Source organism: Centroberyx gerrardi, chromosome 24 (genome assembly GCF_048128805.1).
Source record: "Centroberyx gerrardi isolate f3 chromosome 24, fCenGer3.hap1.cur.20231027, whole genome shotgun sequence".
Lineage (NCBI taxonomy): Eukaryota > Metazoa > Chordata > Actinopteri > Beryciformes > Berycidae > Centroberyx > Centroberyx gerrardi.
In genome coordinates this window covers 9,069,270-9,091,998 of record NC_136020.1, presented here as the reverse complement: position 1 = coordinate 9,091,998, position 22,729 = coordinate 9,069,270, and the positions used below count along the sequence as shown (strand labels likewise).

The 22,729-nt window shown below is 44.1% G+C and overlaps 1 protein-coding gene across 3 annotated transcripts in view; it reads left to right on the top strand.

Moving 5' to 3' along the window:
• apaf1 (apoptotic peptidase activating factor 1) overlaps positions 1-22,729 on the top strand; it is a 48,035-nt gene that overhangs the window by 4,620 nt on the left and 20,686 nt on the right. The window contains exons 6-26 of one of the 3 annotated variants that reach the window (XM_071905660.2): positions 77-189; positions 499-630; positions 784-1,022; positions 1,273-1,440; positions 2,584-2,715; positions 3,093-3,206; positions 3,843-4,027; positions 4,745-4,871; positions 5,250-5,375; positions 6,044-6,184; positions 6,600-6,725; positions 7,448-7,600; positions 8,659-8,787; positions 9,777-9,902; positions 10,982-11,101; positions 11,902-12,027; positions 15,047-15,163; positions 17,318-17,443; positions 19,215-19,346; positions 19,829-19,954; positions 22,371-22,496. In XM_071905660.2, the coding sequence (XP_071761761.2) occupies positions 77-189; positions 499-630; positions 784-1,022; positions 1,273-1,440; positions 2,584-2,715; positions 3,093-3,206; positions 3,843-4,027; positions 4,745-4,871; positions 5,250-5,375; positions 6,044-6,184; positions 6,600-6,725; positions 7,448-7,600; positions 8,659-8,787; positions 9,777-9,902; positions 10,982-11,101; positions 11,902-12,027; positions 15,047-15,163; positions 17,318-17,443; positions 19,215-19,346; positions 19,829-19,954; positions 22,371-22,496 (2,884 nt within the window). Of the gene's footprint in view, positions 1-76; positions 190-498; positions 631-783; positions 1,023-1,272; positions 1,441-2,583; positions 2,716-3,092; positions 3,207-3,363; positions 3,434-3,842; positions 4,028-4,744; positions 4,872-5,249; positions 5,376-6,043; positions 6,185-6,599; positions 6,726-7,447; positions 7,601-8,658; positions 8,788-9,776; positions 9,903-10,981; positions 11,102-11,901; positions 12,028-15,046; positions 15,164-17,317; positions 17,444-19,214; positions 19,347-19,828; positions 19,955-22,370; positions 22,497-22,729 lie in introns of those variants that run through there. The other 2 variants (XM_078282205.1, XM_078282206.1) reach the window with 2 other exon arrangements.

The window sequence follows — 22,729 nt, the reverse complement described above, 5'->3', positions numbered from 1 at the left end:
TTCAGCTACTAGCTGTATCAAGATGGCAGCAGGCTGTGATCTCTGACAGTTTCTCTGTCTGCGTTTGGGTTTCCAGATGTCTGCTGATTCTGGATGACATCTGGGACAGTTCAGTGCTGAAGGCGTTTGATATCCAGTGTCGGATGCTTCTGACCACCAGAGACAGAAGCCTCGCTGATTCTGTTAGTGGTACGTCCACAATATTTTTTGCTTGTGTCTTGAGGAGTATTCTAACTTTTCATATAAATTTTGATTTGGAGGGTTGGAGGTTGTCTGTTGTATTGTTTTTTGTTTGTTTTTATGGTGATCATAATGTGGTACATGCAAACCTAAGTTGAACTTAACTGATTGATGTAACCTCTAGGGCTTATTCTTTCATCTGCCTGCAAAGGCTATTTGGCCTGCAAAAATGCATGTTCTGTACTTGTATGTGTGTGCGTGCGTGCGTGCGTGCCTGCGTGCCTGCGTGCCTGCGTGCGTGCATGTGTGTGTGTGTAGGTGCCAAGTATGAGGTGGCAGTGGAGAGCGGTCTGGAGGAAGACAAGGCCCTGGAGATCCTCTCTCTGTACGTCAACAATAAACCCCAGAGACTACCTGACGAGGCTCGCAGCATCGTCAGAGAATGTAAAGGTACGTAGACTGACACATACACACACACACACACACACACGCACACATGCAATTGTCTGGTCAAATACTTAAAACACGCTGAGAACTTTGCGAATTTCAAAAATTCTCTGATCTGATTTGATATATTCCCTCTTTCCCCTCGTCCCACCCCAGGCTCCCCTCTGGTGGTGTCCCTGATCGGGGCTCTACTCAGAGAGTTCCCCAGTCGCTGGTCCTACTACCTGCGGCAGCTGCAGCAGAAGCAGTTCAAGCGTATCAGGAAGTCATCGTCCTACGACTATGATGCCCTGGACCAGGCCATGGCCGCCAGCATCCAGGTCTTAGCTGACGAACACAGAGAGCTCTACAAGGACCTCACCGTGCTGGAGAAGGATGTCAAAGTCCCTGCCAAGGTTTGACTACACAACAAGGGCATTGGATTAAGATATACAAGAGTAGATTAAAATAGATCTGATAGATTTGGGTTTTTTTAGGCCTTTTATCTCTTGCTAAGTTCCCTTACTAGCATGCCTATATAGAACCAAACTTTGCATAAGTAATAGTGGTAAAAAAGTATCACATTGTGCCAATATTGGTACAATACAATATGGCACTCACACACCGTATTGTATAAACCAACAATGACAACGCTCCGTCCCCCAGGTGCTGTCTGTTCTGTGGGACCTGGAGCCGGAGGAGGTGGAGGACGTTCTGCAGGAGTTTGTGAACAAGTCTCTGCTGTTCAGGGACTGTCACCACAGACCCTACCTGTACTACCTCCACGACCTGCAGCTGGACTTCCTGGCTGAGCAGAACCGCTCCCAGCTAGAGGTTAGCATGGACACAGTCTCTCCAAACTGGAGGTTAAGCTATTGGTTTTCAAACTTGTTGTCAGCGGGCTTATATAGTCAATTAAACAAGAAGAACAGCTAAGAAGCATTGTTAGGCACAATGCAAAGTAGGTGTAATAAAAATAATGCAATGCAAATGTTCAAAAAATCTTTTATTTTGTTTTAATGAACAATAATGAAATGTTATTTTTCTGCCTAGCAATACTGTCCTTGAAGAGTAGCCAAACAAAGTGGTTAGCAGTGGCAAATTTAAAATGTTATGCAGCCACATTCAAACAGCTTAGAATGTGACTCAGCCAATCAGACCCGAGGACTGTAACTATACATTTTATAAAACTATTTTTGACCCAAAGCTGACTATACAGGCATTGGACAGCAATTTTTAAAGACTGCTAACTTGCTTGTTTTATTCAGCCTACCTTACTGTATACTGCAGAAATGTGGACAGGCTTTGGCTAGGTCAGGTCACATAGCTAATAACTCCTAGATGCCAGCATTTCTTCCAGTCCACTTAGTCATCTACCCAAAGGCCGCTTTTGGCTTCTTGACTGACACTTTGAAAGAAAACATGTCAGACTTGAACAGAACAGAGCCACTCCCAGTTATAGGCTTTATTTCTTATCTAGGCTAGATACATTGGGTAGTAATGCATTACAGTCATCTTCCTACTTTTGCCAGTAACAAGTAGTGTAATAAATTACTATTTCAATTTCAGTAATAATATTGCAGTTACCATAGTTTTCCTATCCCCCTCTCTAAATATCAGATTGAAGCTGAATTATCCAAAGTGGAAGTTTTCCCACTGATTTAATTGAGTGAAAGGATGACAAGAACATTGGACATCAACGCTGTTTAGTTTCACTGAACAGAAATGGTAATACAGCAAGCAGTATAATGAATTACTGCTAAGTCAAGTAATGTTATCATGTTATTTTTCACACATACATCGGACACGATTGAGTAGAACAGAATGTGAGCGAGTTTAGTGCTCATGTTTCTGAAACGGTTGTACGAAAGCTTTTCAGTAATAAATCCTTTTAAAGGTAAAATGATAATGTGAACAGAAATGTTTACAGTAGTGTGTGTGTGTGTGTGTGTGTGTGTGTGTGTGTGTGTGTTTCAGAGCCTCCACACCAAGGTGGTGCGTCAGTACCAGCAGTACTACAGAGAGGGTCCTCCCACTTCAGGAGACAAGGAGTGTCTCTACTGGATCAGATTCCTCACCTACCACATGGCCAAAGCCAACCTCTCCCAGGTAACACACACACACACACACGCACGCACACACACACACACACACACACACACACACAACTGTTTATATCTCCCTTTCTTTTTCTCTCATAATCTGTCTTTCTCCTTGTTTAATTGTTTGTTTGTTTGTTTGTTTGTTTCATTCTTTAATTCTTTCTTTCTTTCTTTCTTTCTCTTTTCTGCTCATCATGTCTAACTCTCTTTGTCCCTCTTTCTCTCTTTTACTTCTTACTCCATCTTACTTTCTGTTTCTTTCTTACTCTTTCTCTGTCTCTACTCTTTCTCTTTGTCTTTCTCTCTTTCTCCTTCTTTCGTTCTCTCTCTCTCTCTCTCTCTCTCTCTCTCTCCCTCTCTCCCTCCTTCTCCCTCTCTCTCTAGGAGCTGTACTCGCTCATGTTTTCTTTGGACTGGGTCAGGACCAAGGCCCAGATAATGGGTCCAGCTCACCTCATCAACGACTACGTGGAGTATGGAACCATTCTGGACAAAGAGGTCAGCATAGCCTCTCTTACTGTGTCTAAAACAAACTAAATCTGATAACTCTTATCTACAGATTAAAAATACTGAAGGTGAGTGGACTGCCCATTCTCCTTTTAAAAGTACTTCACTTAATCCTAACTGTGCTGTGATATGAGTTCCCGCCCTCCAGGAAAAGGCAGGTTTAGAAGTCCATCTGTTTTCGTTCTCCACCCCATGTAATTTTGTGGATTAAATAAAAAGTGCGTCTGTCTACGGTCTCCCCCAAAATACGCCAGTTAGTGTGCATCTGTTTTGATTATCTCCATTTAACAGAGCTGCTGCCTACCATGTTTTGGCTCTCCCTTGTTCCCTTCCCAATTTTCATACTTGCAAAAGTGCAGATATGGTAATTGGAACATGGTTCATGGGAAGTGAGCAGGGAAACGGGGGACTAGTTTGTAAAAATTAGCAGAGGTAATAACTCCCACATCTGTGATACCAGGCCACGCAAAGTAACATTACACAATTCCACTTAAAAATTGTTGATAAAATTTCTAGAGGGAGCAGCAAGCTATAATTTTACACAAAATACCGAATTAATCAGTCTATTATGTAGTATGAAGTTTCCCTGTAGGATGAAATGTGCATCTGTTATTTCTGTCCCCCCAGAACAGTGATGTGCGCAGTCAGTTCCAGGAGTTCCTGTCTCTGAACGGCCACCAGCTGGAGCAGCGTCCGTTCCCCGACGTGGTGCAGCTCGCTCTGTCCGAGCCCCACACCTCCGAGGTCTACAGACAGGCTCTGCTGCAGGCTCAGGACCGAGCCGCCAGAGGGGAACTCTACTTCGACTGGCTGTACGCACCCAAGCGTTTGTCTAGTGTACTGATTTGTTGGCTGTTTTAGTAATGAGCTTAAAATCAAGTCATGTATTGACCTTGTTGTGCATATATGGATTGTGGTTCAGTTAGATTTGTAACGCCGGGATCACACTTAATCCGTAATGCATCTGTGTTGCTGCGCAGTGCACAGTTCTGTTTAAGGATCCTGTGTCTCAAGCTTATTGAGGTGAAACTGATTAGATGTGGTTATTGATCATAGTATAACAACATACATTTTCCTTGCAACTCTTATTCACTAACAAAATGTGTTCATCAGGAAAACCTCACATACAATTAGAAAAAAATGGGGCAGAACAATTTTTAAAGGTGTGTGTGTGTGTGTTAGCCCTGTGCTCAGCTGTGCGTAACAATCATGGTGCTGGCAACAGCAGGAAAACGAGTACATTCAAGAAAGGGGCAGTTTTGTTGCAAAACAACATTCATTTAAGTCTACACATGCATTATCATGCGAAACGCTCATCACATTGCATCTGAAGTTTAGCGATTACAGATTCTCATTTGAAATGAGTGTTTTAAATGTGACCCCAGCCTAATATTCAGTGTCTTAATTCAGCCAATGCAAAACACTTCTTTAGTAAACAGTGCTGTGAGCTGATTATTTTAGCCTTATTGGAAAATCTTTCTGTCCTGTGCATTCCAGTTTGGACCGGTCTGTGTTTGTGTTTTGTCCAGGAATAAGAGCAGTGTGGAGAGCCTGTCTCGTCTGGTGGTCCACCCCCACCAGGGCTCCATCTACTCCGCCTGTTTCTCCCACGATGGAGCCAAGGTCGCCTCCTGTGGTGCCAGCAAGACACTCAGGGTAACAGAACAGACATTTTCTTGACTGTATGTGTGTGTATGTGTAAAACCATGAAGGGCAAACGGTTCCCAAGGAGACAAAACACTACAAAAATAAGGAGGGGAAGTGTAATGAAATGTAATGTAAAGTGTAAGAGAGTAATTTAGTTGAGTATTGTGTCTGAAAATCTGGCAATGGGTTCGAGATAATTTCACTTGTTTCCAATGCGGATCAACTTGTTTCAAGGATTTACTTTAATGTGACGTTCTCCCTGCTCCACAGAGCATGTTGACTTTTGAATGGATACACCAGAAAACAATCAATTCAGCTTTATTTCAATGAGGGAGAACGTGTGCGTCAGCCATCGAGAATTGAACCTTATCTTACCTTTGTTTTCAGGTGTTTAAAAGCACCTCAGGGGAGAAACTCCTTGAGATCCAGGCCCATGACGACGAGGTGCTCTGCTGCACCTTCTCCCCCGACGACCGTCTCCTAGCAACCTGTTCTAGCGACAGGAAAGTCAAGGTAACCAGATAACTGTCCATTAGTCCATTGTGTCAAACACGGTTGCAGCAGTAAACAAACATTACCTAACATACACACAAAACGACACCCGTTAATCTCCAAGTTTTGAGCTGCACTCTAAATTGTGACTGGTGGATCTATTAGCCTGTTGTTTGAAGAATTACAAACAATCTGAGCATTTATTTTCCACCTGTAGTTTCTCTTGACATTGACTTGATTGACTAATACAAAGTTGTTGTGGGCAAGACTAAAAGGTATTGACTAATATATTATTTGTCATTTAACTTGCTGGTTATTGAGCTCTCCTGAAATTCTTCAAACTGACCTCTGTGCACTTATCTTAACATTGTCATCAACTAGCATTGAAACAGAGAGAGTAGGCATGCTCGACTCAAAACTTCAACTTCTTCGGGTGCCGACTCAAGAAACATAAGCTATATAGAAAAATGGCACTCACGTATATATATGTATTTATGCCAGTCTTTTATTTGCACAGCAGCAACAGTAACGTACGCGTTTCAGCCCTCGGCCTTCCTCAGCGTTTCTCAAAAACATCAACTAGCATTCCCAAGTCCTCTAAAGCAGAGAGAACATTTTATCCTTTGAATCTTCCATATGTGTCTGATGTGTGTGTGTGTGTGTGTGTGTGTGTGTGTGTGTGTCTCCAGGTGTGGAACGTGGATCGAGGCATGCTGTTGAGGGTGTTTGAGGAGGAGCACGAGGAGCAGGTCAACCACTGTCAGTTTACCAACACCAAACAACGCCTCCTGCTGGCCACCTGCTCCAACGACAAGTTCATGAACGCCAAGGTGTGTGTGTGTGTATGTTTTGTATGTGTGTGCCTGTCTTTGTATTTGTTCAGACTTTTTAAGGCTTCTTTTTTCTCTTCTTTCCTTTCTTCCTGCTCCCTCTGTCTCACTCTCTCTTTGTATTTCTGTGTTTCTCAAATTCAAGAAAAGCTTAATTAGCATGAATGTCCAAAAATTAACATTGTTGTTAAAATGGTTTACCATACATTGCAATGTAACAATATAACAATCATATAGAGAAAAAAAATGATTAGGCTACTAACTGTGTTCAAACAAGCAATTGTTGATTAGAGTCTCTGTCACCCTTACTCTCTTCCTGTTTCCTCCTTTCTCTCTTTATTGTTCTTTTGTCTCTATCTTTGTTTCTCTCCCTTTCTCTCTCTCTTTCACTGTATTTCTCTCTATATTTCCGTAGTTGTGGAACCTCAACAAGCCGTCCTCCCAGAACACTATGTTTGGTCACTTGGAGCCAGTCAACCACTGTTGTTTCTCCCCTGACGACACCTACCTCTCCACCTCCTCCAGCGACGGCACCGTCAAGGTAGCTGGCACTAAACCATACACATCTACAGCCATCCTACACTAAGGTTATGCACATCAAGCTGCACATGCTTAATTTGATGCAGTCGGATGCACCGTGACGCTAGATACATTTATGTGTATCTTCAAAATGCCGCAATATGGGTATCCATATTTACCAGTACACACAGTCTGATCTGTAGCTATCACTTGTGCTATTTAAGGAGAGTCCAGGGCTCTGTACTGGTGGATATTTTCAATACCAACACCAGTTCCAGCACCATAATTCAGAATTGATACTGGTTTTAAAAGGAATACTTTTTTCATTGCCTTTCCATGTTGAATGAAAGCAAATTTCCTTATGTAACGTAATGTAAAATGTAAAATGTTTTTGTGTTGTAACACAGACTGCAATGTAAGAATTCAATATCTTGAAGCTTTTCAATTAAAACTTAAAACTCAGTATTACAGAAAATTGGCACAGCCCTGGTAAGTGTCGTTTTATGATTCCCACCTCTTGCTTAGATGTTAGAGGAAAGGTGGGTGAGAGTGGATAGGTCATTGGGGTTTTCAAGTAAGCATCTCCCATTACAGATGTTTTGTTGAATTGGGCCCACAACACCTCCACAAGGATCAACGGGAAGTTCTGGCATCCCAAAACCACACCGCGTCTAAACACTGATCAGAACTGTACTCACCTTCGCTACGCATTATACATTATACTTTGTGTTTGTGTGTGTCCAGCTATTTGAAGTGTCGTCCGCCAATGAGTGGAAGACGATTGACGTCAAGAGCATGTTCCCAGAGAGCGATGAAGAGACGGAGGTCCACGTCAAGTGCAGCACCTGGTCAGCAGACGGCAAGCGCGTCATATGTGCTGCCAGGAATGCTGTGTTTGTGAGTATTTTTTGTGTGGGTGTGCATGCATGTATGTACATGTTTGAGCATTCGTTTGAAAGTGTGTGCTAATATTTTACTGAGAGGAGATGCAGGATATTATTTGCTGCAGTGTGTTGGTGTGTGAGTGGCTGTGTGGGCGGTGGTGAACGTGGGCTTGAGTGGGTGGAAATGGTTTGGATGTAGATCTGTCTTGTCGTGTCTCGGCACTCTTCATAAATATGTATCATGAACAGATATTGAATACAACACTACATTCCATCTGTCCTTGCTACCCGGGTTGCCGGTATGTCATTTCATCAAAGGAGACGGGGAAATGAGGCTGTTTGTCAGTGATATCAGTCTGACTCCCAGAGAGTCTGAACAGTGTGTGTCCAGGTTGTAAATCTGAGCAGCCCCTCATCTCCTGAGCTTTCCAAAATCATTCAGTCTGTTCTGTAATCAGGCCGTCTGCGGCCTGTCCTGCCCTGTTCTTCTTCATTCCAGGAAACAACCCAAATACCACCGTGATGTCTCGGCTTGTTTGCCTTTCGCTTCAAGTGGAGGAAAAGAGAGAATTGAAATGCATGAATTGAAATGAAATGTGTTTGCTGTTTAGGTTTTCGTTCTTCAGGCACAAGACATTGTTTTTTTTTGGTTGAACAGAATAGAATGCACAATGAGTTTATGTGGAACAGATCTATGTTAGCCCAAATTCAATTTTATTCCACAACCAGAATCTGAAACCAGAGTCTACATCCCTGTGTGTGTGTGTGTGTGGTGTGATGACAGATTTCGTTGTTTTCTTTTGTTCTTTATTTCTTCTGTCATGTCAAGACAGTGGTCTTTAGTCATTGTAGTGTTCTTACAGTACATGTTGGAGAAGAGAAAGACAGCCATTTTATGCCAAAGTTCACTACACTGTTGCATTAAAATGATATTGTGTCACTTGCGAAGTTAGAACTGCTTTTTAAGTGTGTCTGATGTGGAAACGGTAGCCATTTTGTGCCTAGGGAGGGCAGATTGTACAGAGCTCCTATATTGCTGCTTCAGTGACTGTTGTTCCTGCTGTTTCCCAGGTGTTTGAGGTGGAGACGGCCGACATGTTGCTGGAGATCAGGACCAGTCGTCTGAGCACAGTGCAATACTGTCACGCCTGTCCCACCAGCAACCTGCTGGCTATCGCTCTTTCACACTATGCTGTGGAGGTAACTCCCACACACACACACACACACACACACACACACACACACACACACACACACACACACACACACATAATGCCTCCATGTTTCATGTCATTATAAATATAATGTATGAAGCCATTTTTGACTGTGGGTACACTTGTCATTTCGATGTGATTTTTGACATCTGATTCTAAATGTTTCTCATTTTATGAGATCAGATCACTGTATGTCCACACTTGGCTTGAAAATGTCTGTTTATCGTTGCTTGTGGCTGTATTCAGGTAAAGTTACAATTTGCAACTTTTTGCCTTGAGGCAGCAAAGTCTATTGCAATGTCTGATGAACTCTGTGCGATAATCTAGCACCACAGAGAACCTGGCAAGCATCCTACCAGTCTCGCAGTATACAAGCTCTGTGTCGCTTCTCAGCTCTTTCGTCTCCTTCAGATAATGCCAGCTAGTGTTAGGCGGTCTATCGGTATATACCATACACCAGTAGAAATTTGTGTACCACTAGAGATTTGCAATACTGTTTCCACCACGGTTGAGTGTGTGTTACTAGTCGCAAAACTGTCAAAATGACGGGGTGCTGCTTTACGTGCACAACATCATGTGCATTTGCTGACACCTGTGAGGGAAGACATGGAGGATGAGAGACGGCATCTAAACTTTCTGCTGTATCATTTTGGCCACAATGCAAGCCTGGCTGCTTCCGTGTCTGGTTTTGAAGATCTGGTGGAAATTTAAGTAATATATCCCAAGTAATATATCCCATTCTTGTGTATTTAGACCTGTCATTTTATGCGTCCCGATGTCATCAGATGATAAAAGTCTTATTGAAATGACAAGTGGAACGGTAGCCTTTTTGATTGATGTAAACCAACTGTGTCAGACTACAGCTGTCTCTCTGAAAGAGTGGATGTTCAAGTGTGTCAGGCTGCACAGTTAATATTAGCACACAAGTGTACTATAGTGTGTGTGTGTGTGTGCGTGTGTGTATGTGTCTTCCAGCTGTGGGACCTAGAGGCCAATAAGAAGGTGGCTGACTGTAGTGGTCACCTGAGTTGGGTTCATGGTGTTCAGTTCTCTGCTGACGGCTCACAGCTGCTCTCCTGCTCGGATGACCAGACTGTCAGGGTAAGTGTGTGTGTGTGTGTGTGTGTGTGTGTGTGTGTGTGTGTGTGTAATGTACCTACATTAGTATATCAGCTTGCACAAATTATGTCAGTATTGTCCTAATTACCTCTTGTGATCAAAATCAAAGTCATTCTAACACTGAACTTCACAAGTCGACTGTTAATGACTCTTTTCCCCTGCCAGCTGTTATCTTTCAGTCCCTAATGAGGAATAGACAGGAACTGTCTAGCTTTGGGTGCAAACATCTTAATTGAACTTTTCTTGTGCACATGAAAGCATTGTACGTTAACCCTTTTTAGGCCAGTTTTGCTGTATGATGTGTTGTAAAGGAAAGTGGAAAGCTGGAGTCTTATGCAATTGTTGCCTTTTATAGGACTTGTTTTCAACCTCTTTTTCCATTATTGAGATAATGTAATTAGTCTTTAACCGATTTGTCCCGACTGATCACTGCCATAGGTATAGTGACCTGTACCTTAAACATCCTAAAAACAAAAGTCACTACATGCTAAATGCCTCAAAGTGTTCACTTTTCTTGAAACTGCTCTGCAATGCAGTCATTAAGGAGGGCCTTTACAATTAATATATCATATTAAGGCATGAATGACATAGTTACTCACATAATAAATAGTCATAGTAATTGTGATTCAGTTAAAACTGCACCAGGCAAGTGCAAAAATTTGTCTGCAAATACATCTTTTTATCTGCCTAAATCACAAAGTGGGGCTGCAACAGAGCGTTCCATCCCCACCAACTGAGATGCCATAGAGCCAAATTATTATTATTATTTTGGGGTCAGGTATGATTACAAGTGGGAAATCGTCTGGCTGCACAGGAAGTGTTGAATGAAAACAATTTACTGACATCACGTTACAGGATTTCTGGGTTTTTAAGTCTGACATTTGCGGCCGCTAATGTGTGAAATTGCCTTTAAGCTTTGTTTGTCACCGTAAATATTGAGGGAAAGGGTATTAAGGCTAAACACACAGGAACAGTGAGGTGCTAATGTTGGCTGTAGTTCTTCCCACTGACACTCTATGTTATCTGAGCCTGGTTCCTGTTGTGTGTTGTTGGTCTTGTAGTTATGGGAGACTAAGAAGGTGCACACCTCCTCAGCCGTCTCCCTGAAGAGAGACTCCGACGTTCTCTTCAACGACGAAGACGTCACAGTGGCAGCTGCAGACAACTGCAACAGACTGCAGGTGAGAAGGAGGGATGAAGGAGGTGGGGGGAGGTGGGGGGGGGGGGGGGGGGGGGGGTGGAAGGAAGGATGGTTGGTTGGCCAGCTGTGTGTGACAGATTTGCTGCAGTGATGGTTGGCAGACGACCAACTGTGAAAGTGGCAGGTGTTGGAGGTTGGGATGATGTTGAGTTTTTGTTTTTCTTGTGTGTGTGTGTGTGTGTGTGTGTGTGTGTGTGTACGTGTGTGTGTGTGTGCATGCAGATAAGCATGAATGTAAGAGATGGGATTATACCTACATCAAGTCATCTTAGAAAGTGACTTTGTGCCTGTGTGTGCATAGATGAGCATGTGTTTGAGAGATTTGAGAGGTCTATACCTACATCAAGTTGACTTAGGCTGTGAAGTGTGTGTGTGTGTGTGTGTGTGTGTGTGTGTGTATGTGTGTGTGCACGCGTGCAGGTGAGTACGAGAGATGGGATTATACCTGCATAATGCTGTCTTAGTCATTTTGTTTGTGTGTGTGTGTGCAGAAAAGTACAAGTGTGAGAGATGGGATTATCCCTACATAACACTGTTTTAGTCATTTTGTGTGTGTGTGTGTGCGCGAGACAGGATTATACTTGAGTCACACTGTATTAGAACGTGGTTTTGTTTGTGTGCGCGACTGTGTGTGCTTGTTTGTGCAGACGAGTATGAGTGTGAGAGACAGATTCCTGCAATGATGGCTTATACTTGAATCACGTTGTCTTAGAAAGTGTTTTTGTGTGTGTCTGTGTGTGTCTGTGTGTGTGTGTGTGTGTGTGTGTGTGTGTGTGTCAGGTGCGTGACGGTAAGACAGGATCAGTGATGTTCCAGTCGGAGGAGCAGCCGTCCAGGATCCGCTGTACCTGTATCTGCAGAGAGCCCTCTGCTGTGGTCCTGGGCCGGGAGGATGGCACTGTGCAGGTAGAAAACACACACACATACACACTTAGACACGCTTTTAACTACTTACCTTACAGTCATCTTAAACCGTAGTGTGAGTTTGCAAGCATGTGTGTGTTTGCACGTGTGTCAGTCTGTGCGTGTGTGTCAGGTAAGTAAATTAACTTTATTGAGACACTTCCACTATCAAACTTAAACACAGTTTTTCAGCACAAATAATTATCTACAAATCATGTCTGTTCTTTATTGAGTAGTATCTGCTTAATAAAAGCAACTATACGTTTCATTATTGAGAAAATGTTAACTAACTGTGAATCTTCACACCTTAGCTGTAAATTTTGACTCCTGCTATAGTCTTTGTCTTCAGAAAAAATCTATACATCGGCACAGATGTGCTTTGGGTCGACAAGAATCTGCGCGTTTGTGCACTAATCACAGAGGCACATAAATCAAAGCACCAGCCACTTTCACAATTAACCAGCCAAACAGATTTTTAGAATCAGATTCAACCTGCAAATGATGGCTGGTAACCTGCCAAAGTGGCTTGTGGAGTAGACAAACTAATTTACTAGCTTTTGGCTTGTGGATGGAGGTAATTTCTCATCCTGGTGAGTGTGTGTGTGTGTGTGTGTGTGTGTGTGTGTGTGTGTGAGTGAGCGTGAGCAGGCCTGTGTGTATAAATCTCCCTCTCACCTTGCTGTAGGAGGTGTTTTGTTGGCCGTGTCCAGTAATGAGGTTTGACATGAGCACTGTCACCCTCTTTATCTGACCTGTCAGCTGTACATCAGGTCGGCTATACCCACCGCTTTCATCTACCTCTCCCTTCACTCTTCTCTCCTTTCCTGCCTTCCATTTCATCTCTGTTTTGTATTCTCGGCACTGTTCAGCCCCGCTCCCTATTTTAATGTTTTACTACCTCTCTGTTTCGTTCCCTCTTTCGTTTTCTGTTTATCTCTTTTCCTCCTTTTGTTCTGTCTGTCCCTCTTCTCCAATTGCCCCATCGCTCTTTGTCTTGGTGATAAATTGTTGTTTGCAAGCAGAGAATGAGGTCCTGCTTTGTCGCAAGTGTGTATGCTTCTTGGTATGCACATGTAGCATACTGGTAGAGGACATTCCCAAAGTTCCCGTGCTATATTAAAACACACACACACACACACACACACACACACACACACACACACACACACACACACACACGCACACAGTCCCCTGACACATCTGTGCTGCAGCCGGGCCAGCCCCCTAAGGCAGAGAGCAGCTCTAATTAATTAAGAGGTCCTGCAGTCTTAACGAACACAGGGGTTAATGATTTTAATTACGGCTTCATTCTGGCCCTTCATGTGTCCCTCCTCTTGTCTCCTGGCCCCGGGAACCCAGAGATATGAGAAGGAAGGATTAGAGCATGCGAGGACATGAGGGAGCGTGGATAATCAGGGAACCGGGCTCTAAAAACGAAGAAAGAAGGAACGGAACATGGTAGAACTCGGATACAGAAATGTTCCTGTGTGATTTAAGCTACAGTGCTGAAGCATCTCCCTTGGCACTGTTGCAGAGTTGCCCAAAAGTTGCTCTGTGCATCACTCTGCCTTCAGACCGCTAGTAACTATCATCGTGCTGTTGTCCAATGTCCGATTTGAGCTGGGACAAAAGTGTCACACCAGTCGAGTTGAGGTAGGTGGGGCATACAGCAATGCTCATACAAAGTTGGCTACCAATGAACAATGTTGTCTAAAAGTGCTGCAGCCATCTTTTCTTCTCTGACCTGTGACTGGTTTCTGGAGGTACTGGCTGTGTGTGTATGTCTGTTTGGTTGGTTGGTGTTGGTTGCAACAGTAAGAAATGTCACAGGCAGTTGGTTTGTTAGGATTACTCTTTGTATCTTCTGTAACAATTGCCAAACACTTTATTCCTTTCTGACTATCAAATGGCAAAGTTTGCATACCTATATCATGCACACTCTGTTGCATGCCTGATGCATTCTTACCGTGTGTGTGTGTGTGTGTGTGTGTGTGTGTGTGTGTGTGTGTGTGTGTAGAAAGAGAGGTTTAATTAACTTAAAGTATGTGCAATCAGTGTAATTTGTCACCAGCTAGAAGCCTTATCCACTGAAGGGGAACATTACTCATTACCTAGTCCCATCATTGCCTTGCACTTACCCAACTACATGGGACAGCACTGCAGTTCATCCGCATTCAGTTTACTGTAATCTGATGTTTCCTGGGTAAATAATATCCATGGTAGTGTAATAAAGATGGGAAGTGTCACTGATGTTAAAGCTGAATTCATTTTTTAAATAATTGAATCATTAGCTCACCCTGCCATTTTGTTTCTATCCTTCACCATCTTAGTATTATAATTTTTACATAGGGGAGCATCTAATAGTGTACGGCTACAAATTCCATTGCAGTTGCGCTGTACAAAACAACAGAGGCACAAACAGATGAGTTAACTGAAGATAGCCTAGCAGGATTAGTTGTGTAATCATGTAATTATTCAAATCCTTTTTGTGATGTTCAAAACATTTCTGTATTCCCTGCTTTGCATTGTGTATCTTGATCAATCCAGCTTTCCTGTAAGCCAGAATACACATTACTCGTTAATATATATGTGGTGTTGTATATTTTATGAACCAAATCGGGCTGATGCAGCCAGATTTTATGAGTCCTTCCAATCCCCATGCAGTCCACACAACTCTTTCTGTTGTTGTTCCCCCAGCTAACACCAGGGGGAGCCCATAACATTGTATTCCAGGTGCCAGTGACTGCAGTAGAAGGCGTTCATTCCCTCTTCCCTCATCTGGCCTTCTGCGCAATTAGATTACTGGGGAAGAAATGACCAAGAATTCATCAACTTCAGTGCAGTCCCCTCACTGCCACTGACAGCTCCTAGTGTCTGCCATACCAACTTTGTCTCTGTTCTCCACTTGCTCTGCTGATGTGAAAGCCCTTTGACTGGTTGAAAGAAGTACAGGAGAGGACAGAAAGTGACCGTGTGTGAGAATGCAGTTTGTTTGTGTGTGTGTGTGTGTGTTTTGTGCCAGGCAGCAGGGCTGACGGCTAGGCAGGTACTGAGGACCATCGGCTGCAGGATCCTACGGCTGTTGACCTCCTTCAGGGGGTTGCTGCTGGCGATAGGGCTAGGCACAGGCAGTGTTCAGGTATGGTAGGGAAAGTGTGTGTGTGTGTGTGTGTTTGAGAGTGCTCAAGCAGCACTCATTAGTGTGCATAAGTGTGTTAGTAATTTTGTGTGTTAATTCCCTTCTTGAAAAGGCTCTTGATCACTGGTAGGAGAAGAGGTAGATCAGTGACTACAGAAAACAAGTTATGTATTATTAACCATGGATGAAGAAACTGCATGTCTCAGCATGGAACCCCTCCCTCCCCGCACACACACACACACACACACCACCCCCCGCTAATTGCCCAGCAAATACTGATCCAGGACCAGCTTCAGACGTTGACCATCTCATCCCCAGACCGCTTTCATCCGTGTTTATTTGATTTCAGATCAGTTCGGCGCCACTCCAGTGACATGTTTACTCCTAAGCTCTTGGATTTGGTATTTAAAACAAACTTCCCCCCTGCTTTCCTCTTTACATTTTTTTGTTTTTTTTTATCACACAGCCTCGGGCGTTTTCCTCACCGCGCCATCCTGAAATCCTTGAGCTGGGCATGTAAAGCTCACCCAAACAGGCTCTCTCAGGCTTTGAAACTTGCGTCTCAATACCGGAGCTTGACAAACACGGTCGGCGTGCCCCGAGGCTTGTTCCGCTCAGACATTTCAACCTTCCCCTCAGAGATGTAAATATTTTAGCGCCTGGTAAAATCCCAGGTGCCATGGGCCTCTCTCTTCCATGTTCAAAGTGCAGGTGCAGTGCTGGATTGAAGATAACGTTGTACGTATTTTATTTGTATTTGTTCAATCTATTAAGAGATAAAAGTTTTTGGGGTTTTTGAGCTTTGTCCCCTATTTTGCAGTTAATTCTTGCTCTCATACAAATCGTTAATAAACCAATGTCAAGAATAAAGTATTTATGATGTTTGCTTAGTTTCAGTCAATAGCCAGGCTTAATTTGAGTCATTTTAATTATCATAGGATAGATCTATCAGGAGGTTAATTAGGAAAATGAAAGGTTTTGTTTAGTGCCGTGACAGTGTAGTTGTACTGCAGTTGTAATTCATATCAGTGTTTCACATCATAAGACCTTAATTAGCCTTTTTTGTACTCATCATTGATAACTAGAATAGGTTCACTTCAGTGGACAATTCAATTCTGTTATTCAACTCTCTACTGGGGAAAGTAATTTAGTCCAGGGCACACAAACTTTTTTGGGTGAAGGACCCCCAACCAGATAGACCTGGACCTCCATTTAATAAGATTTTGTCCTAAGGAACTTCAAACTTCAAAGACTTTTGTATTTCTTAATGGTTTGTACTGTAGGGAGAGAGGGGGCAGCGAAATCTACTATCAAAATAGTCCTTACCCATTCTCTTGTTGTGCAAACTTCAAGGGAGTGAAATAACAGTAAAATGAAACTATTTCTCATTTTGCTGAAGACCTCCCTGGAACCCCCTGAAGGACCCCTGGAAGTCCCCGGGCCCCAGTTTTAGCAGCCACTCAGTCGACCTTTTTAAGGGTGTTCACGCAATCTTATATCTCTTTCCCTGGGACGATGTGATTGAAACCAGCGCTGAATATTCAGTGAAAGTTTCCCATCTCGAGGGCTTATTATAATGGGGTTTTCTACAGAAGCAGCATCCCCGAGGGAGAACACACGATGACATTTTTTCTCCCAGCCGAATCTTTTGAGCATCAAAGCTGTTTTGTTCTCCGTCTCTGTCAGTAATGTCTGGCGGGCCCTCACACAGGGCTGCCAGGCGCCCGGCAGCTGCCTGCGGTCTTGACCGGACTGATCAGTCGCACTCCGAGCTCACTATTCAACCCCCCCCCCCACTTTCTTTTTCATGTGCTTATCACCATCGAGCCAGCAGCGGCACTTCACACACTCTCACCCTCTCTCTTTGTCACACACTCTCACTATTTTTGTCAGGCTTTTTTAGGAAACTTTGCGGGACACTTTAGTCCCCGAGTATATCTTAGCGAGCCTTGCGATCATTTGGGGCTTGCGTAGATTTTCTAGACACAATGCGTGAACCCTGCGTGACTTCTTCTTCTTCTTCCTCTTCAAGCACTGTCTTTCCCTTCTCCACACATACACCCTTGCCTCTCATTTTCCCTGTGTGAAATTCTTCCTCGCTGTTGAATTGAAGATGGGTATTAATATGCTGACCGTGTTTCTTCCCCCCTCCAGGTATTGGAGGTGCCGTCTGGGACGCCCTTGGCCACTCTGCTGGGCCACACCAAGACGGTGCTGCACTGCCAGTTCAGCCGGGACGGACAAACGCTCATCACGTCCTCCGAGGACACCACCATAAGGGTAAGACGGAACCCCTGGCCTCCACGGACCTCTCCGTCTTTTCCCTCCTTTCTCTCTCTCTCGCTTGGTCTTTTCTCTTTGTATCGCTCCCTCTCTTCCCCCATTCATCACTCTCTCTATTCCTCAACCCCACCGCCCTTCCTCGCCTAATTCGTGGCATATTCTCTCACCTCCTCCCCCCCAATCCGCTTCACATTTTTCTTCTCTACTATCGATTATTCTTTCCCGCCGTCCCCATTCTTCACCTTGAGTAAAACTGCCTGCTCTGCTGAATCGCTCATCCACACAGTGTTCTGGCCTCTCCGGTGTTTTCCCCTCCTCCTACCTGTTACACTCTACCAGCTTTTCTTCCGGCCTCTTCACCTTCATCCTTCATCTCCCCTCTCTTTTTTGCTCCTCTCCCTCCTTTCTTTCCTCTCTCTGCCTTTGTTGCGCCGCTCGATGGCTCTTTATCTCCCTCCCGCTCTAGTGTTGACAGTGTGTGTGTATTTATGTGTGTGTGTGTGTGTGCGTTTCGGGCCGTTCCGCTCCGTCACCCCTTCCAGCCCTCCTCGCAACTCTCCGCCGTTCACGCCCCGGTGCTCATTTCCCCTTTCCTCTCCTCCTCCTCTTCATCTTTTCTTTTCGCCGACAGCTCTGTCCACCGCAACACTTCCCTCCCTGTCCGACAGCGCAGCCCCTCGTTCCGCATTCACACAAGCGCTGCCTACGCCATCACTATTCACGAACCGTCCACTGCTTATTCATGAGCTATTCAAATGCGCGCTGTTTGACATATTCTCGCAAGGAAATGGAAGTGTGTATTTAGATGTATATGGAGGGGAAAGTGCAGACACTGAGTGAATGTAAAGAGCTCTATTGGCGTTTATGTTAGCCGGTGATGGATGCTAACCTTTGGAGCAATGACAGACGCTACTCAGAGAGAAGAAAGGTGCGACAATGCACAGAAGGGAGTGATTGATGGGATGATCTCATTCTGCCTGTCTTGTCCTTCTCCTTTGACCTCAGTTGAACTCCTGTCTCTACTGATTTACCCACCTGCATATTGTCATAAAATACAGAATCTGTAGTGGATGTGCAGGTCCAGAAAGATGCATTAGTATATGTGTAGTACACTTTAGCAGAGATGCGATCAAGAAGACAGAAAAGCACAAAATCTCACAAAGAATCGGTGACCTACCATTAGAAATGTTGTACAATTTTATGTGCATTTTTGCATTCCAAAAAACCCTGAAAAATGTCATCCCTGTTTAGGGAGAGTAGGCTACACTGCAGGCTCCATTGCTCTACACCATCCAAATGATTGGTGGATGGCACAGGGCCACTACGTTTAGTACTTCTGCCAAAGATAAAGTCATTGATCAGGGATGCAATTTATTTTCTTTATGTTTTTTCCAGGATTTTTTTGGGAGGGGAGGACTAAACACTCTTGTTTTTTAATGAAGATTGTTATATTTCCTGTTTTTATGTTCTACATTCCAAATAGATCTACATGAATAGTGGTCGTTACTTTCTAGCTGTGCTGTAAAGCCATAACTCATCATAGCTCTCACCTAAAAAGTCAATCAAAACATTTAACCCTAACATTAACCTTACTGGAGAGTTTTTGCCTGTCCCTAACCTTAAATAGAAATGATAAATATCATTCTTGTTATCATCGATTATCGAAGATGCAGCGATTTTTGACTTTGCAATTTTGCCAGAAAGTGAAAACCATCAATGGTTGAAAAATAGCTTCTTTCTGCGTTTGTCTCTCTGCTGCCCCCTGTAGGTGTGGAGGTGGCGGTCGGGGGAGTGTAAGGTACTGCAGGGCCACAAGGAGCAGATCAGACGCTTCTCTCTGCTCTCCAACTCGCCCACTGACACAAGACTGCTGTCCTGGTCCTTTGATGGTACTGCCAAGGTAGAACACACACACACACACACACACACACACACATAAGTTGCAACACACTTTACAGCAGTATAAAATCAACAAAAAATAAAAAAAAGCAAAGGCCTGAAAGCGAAAAAGCAATGTGGGAAGGTCAAACCTCAGCATCATACCTCAGAAATTAGTTTTACATCAAGAGCCAAAAATCCTAAACTGAGGTTACTGGCTATTGGGTAAACCACTCAAAAAATTTTGCAGATTCAAATCAATCACTCAGTCAATCAAAACTTTATTTGTGTAGCACAATTCATACATAACATTCATACATAAAAACATAAAATGCAATTCAAAGTGCTTAACATAAATAAATCATAAAGTGTCATGCTGCATACATAACTTAATATTTAATTTTGTCTTCCTCATCCTCTGTTGTCATTCTCTCTCGCTCTCTCTCGCTCTCTCTGTCGCTCTCGCTCTCTCGCTCTCTCACTCTCTGTCTCTCTCCTTGTCAGCTGTGGGACACAGAGAGCGGAGAGAAGCTGCAGGATATAGAGGCTCACCAGGGAGCCATTCTGGCCTGTCACGTCTCACCAGACGGATGCCTCTTCGCCACCACATCTGCTGACAGGACTGCTAAGGTGACACAGACACACACACACACTCATATGGGATGAGACATATCTGTTTGGGCAGTCAGTAATAACACATGACCTGTTACACATCAGTGTATTCCCCCAAACCCGGTTCCTAACTGACTCCCTACAGCACATACGCATGAGTGGCCACAGCATCGGCCAGCGTCATCGTTGCTGTGGGCTATATCTGAGGTTAACTGTCTCCAGCAGGGAGGTGAGGGACCTTAGTGATTTGTGTGCAGCAGATGGTTCCAGGCGTGGTGATGTAGCTTCAGGGCTTGCAGTGGGGCGGTAGGTCAATCTGTCCTAGTACACCCACCTCCAATGATCATTAAGTCTGACTGCAGCCCGTGGACCCGCTGACCCGCCGGCCTGGCTGGCCGGCCGGCCCTCTACCTGCCCGCCTCGCTGTCTGGATACAGTTTGGGCCAGGTTGGCTTTTACCAACACCGCTGTGCTTGACTTTGGCCTGACTTTCACTGACTCAGTGGCTGGCGCTGTGGTTTTCAATCTTTTTCATCTTGCGACCCCGAAAACACATTGCTATGCTTACTCACGATCCACAGAATGGTGACCAGAATGAACACCAATGTTTTTTTTTATTTCCCCTTCCCAGGCTATTTTGTATCGTGTATTTTTTGTATTTTATGTTCCTTTTTGTTATCGGTATTTAATTTTTGTTTACCCACCTTCGGCACACACACTGCACACCTGACCATCATGGAAGGGGGATCCCTTTCCCTAATGAGGTTTCCGTGGGAGTTTTTCCTTGTTCTCACTGAGGGATGAAGGTCCTGGGCCCGATTTGAACTCAGGACATCGCATGGTAAAGGTCTTAGCCAACTGAGCCTCCAGGCTATTTATTTTATTCATTATTGGAAGAAGCCTGGAGCTTTCAAATATTCAGTATTTCACAAAAGAAAGGCATTTATGACAACAATTAAAAACCTAATAATAATCTTTGTAAATATATATGTTTTTTTCACGTTCCCTGCTAGAAAGAGACTCAAGTTCAGTGTAAGCTCTCCGACTCTGGCTCTCTCTTGGTGTCACTCATTCTCTTGGATCGTAAAAAGTATTGTGGCTTTAGTGTTAGATTTATTCTTCCCAGTCCAATATTCATCCACGGATGGCAGCTGGCATTCCTGAGTGTCCAACATTAGATACAATGAGAAGCCGGTCTCTCCGGCATTGGTTGAAGCGGTTGATCTAGAGCCACGTCCACCACTGAGTTTCACATGGGAATGTGGATTTGGTCAACACTTAGCCCGCTGTAGAGAACAGCCATTGGGTCGACGGCCAAACTGGCTTCAGTCAACGGATGGTAGCGAGAGAGAGAATGTGTGTTTTATGGATTTGGCAAAGATGATAATTGAGCTGTGTGTTATGTGTGTGTGTAGGGAGGGGGGGTAATTTAACAGCCAGTTCCCATCAGTCCCATCGTCTTTGCTCTCCAGACCAGAGTAGGGGCAGTGGTACCTCAAAATACACACACACACAGTCCCCAGTCTCCATCTATCTGGAGGTTAAATCCAAAACCTGAGGCACGAGTGTCTTTGTCGAACACCATAAAAAGCGTGAGGACGTCCTGTTCTGCTTGTTCTTTCCCTCCTCCCTCTATTCTCTCTCTTTCTCCCATTCTCTCTCTCTCTTTCTCTGTCCCTTTCTCTCCCGACCTTCAAATGAATGGGACTTTGTGTCCAGACATAGTTCGTCGGCTGCCAAATGAAGTCTCTAATTATGAGCTGTGTTATTTTCTCTGCAGCACAGGATGCGACAGGGGTAAGGAGGGAACGGAGAGAGAGAGAGAGAGAGAGGGAGAAGGCAAGAGAAAGAGAGAGAGGAAAGGAAGCGAGGAAGATGAATAGAGAAAGAGAGGAAAGGAAGAGAGACAGATAGGAGGAGTGGAAGAGATAGGGAAATAGGAGGAGAGAGGGGGAGACATAAAGCAACAGAGAGAGAGCACTCATTAACAGTTGCATTATTCTGAAGCAGTGCTGTAACAACACTGGCAGGGCATCCGGCAGGATTGTTTGTTCATTATTATTATTATAGTTGTAATATTATTCCCTGATGTACATTGCTCTGTTGATTGTATAATTACATTCCATCTATATATCACACCCTGTCCGAGGGGAGTTGCATCACAACAGGCTGCCTTGTGTTACAGAAATAGTTAGCATAGATATGGGCAGCTCTGGTCTGAGTAGGGATTACACACTCACTTCAGTTCTGTTGCAGTGTTTGTGAAGCAGATCAACACATGCATGATATGTGTCAATTTCTGTCTCTGTCGGTAGTTTTCTTATGACTCACAACTGACTCAATTCCTATTCTTCGGCCTTTTTGACTATTGACTATTTTCCGCTCTTTAATGTTTTTGCGTGTTGCCAATCACATCCCTGCTTTGGGCCCTCAGGTGTGGAGCTGCGAGTCCTGGCAGTGTGTCCGCACACTCAGCGGCCACCAGGATTGCGTCCGAAGCTGCCGATTCTCTTGGGACAGCCGACGCCTCGCCACCGGAGACGACAACGGGGAGATACGGGTGTGTATAGAGAAGGATAGGGATAAAGGAGAATGTGGAGAAACATTCAACATTTTCTCTCTAGTTTTTATGTCTTTACGTAGCACTTTTCTGTTGTTATAAATCGTCCTGGGTAAGAGCGTCAGCACAATGCCTAAATGCAAGAGGGTGAAGCGGAGAGAGTGGGGAGCAGACTGTTATTAGACTGAGTTTGGAAAGTGAAAGTTTTTGGGGAATTGGGGAGATAGGAAAGG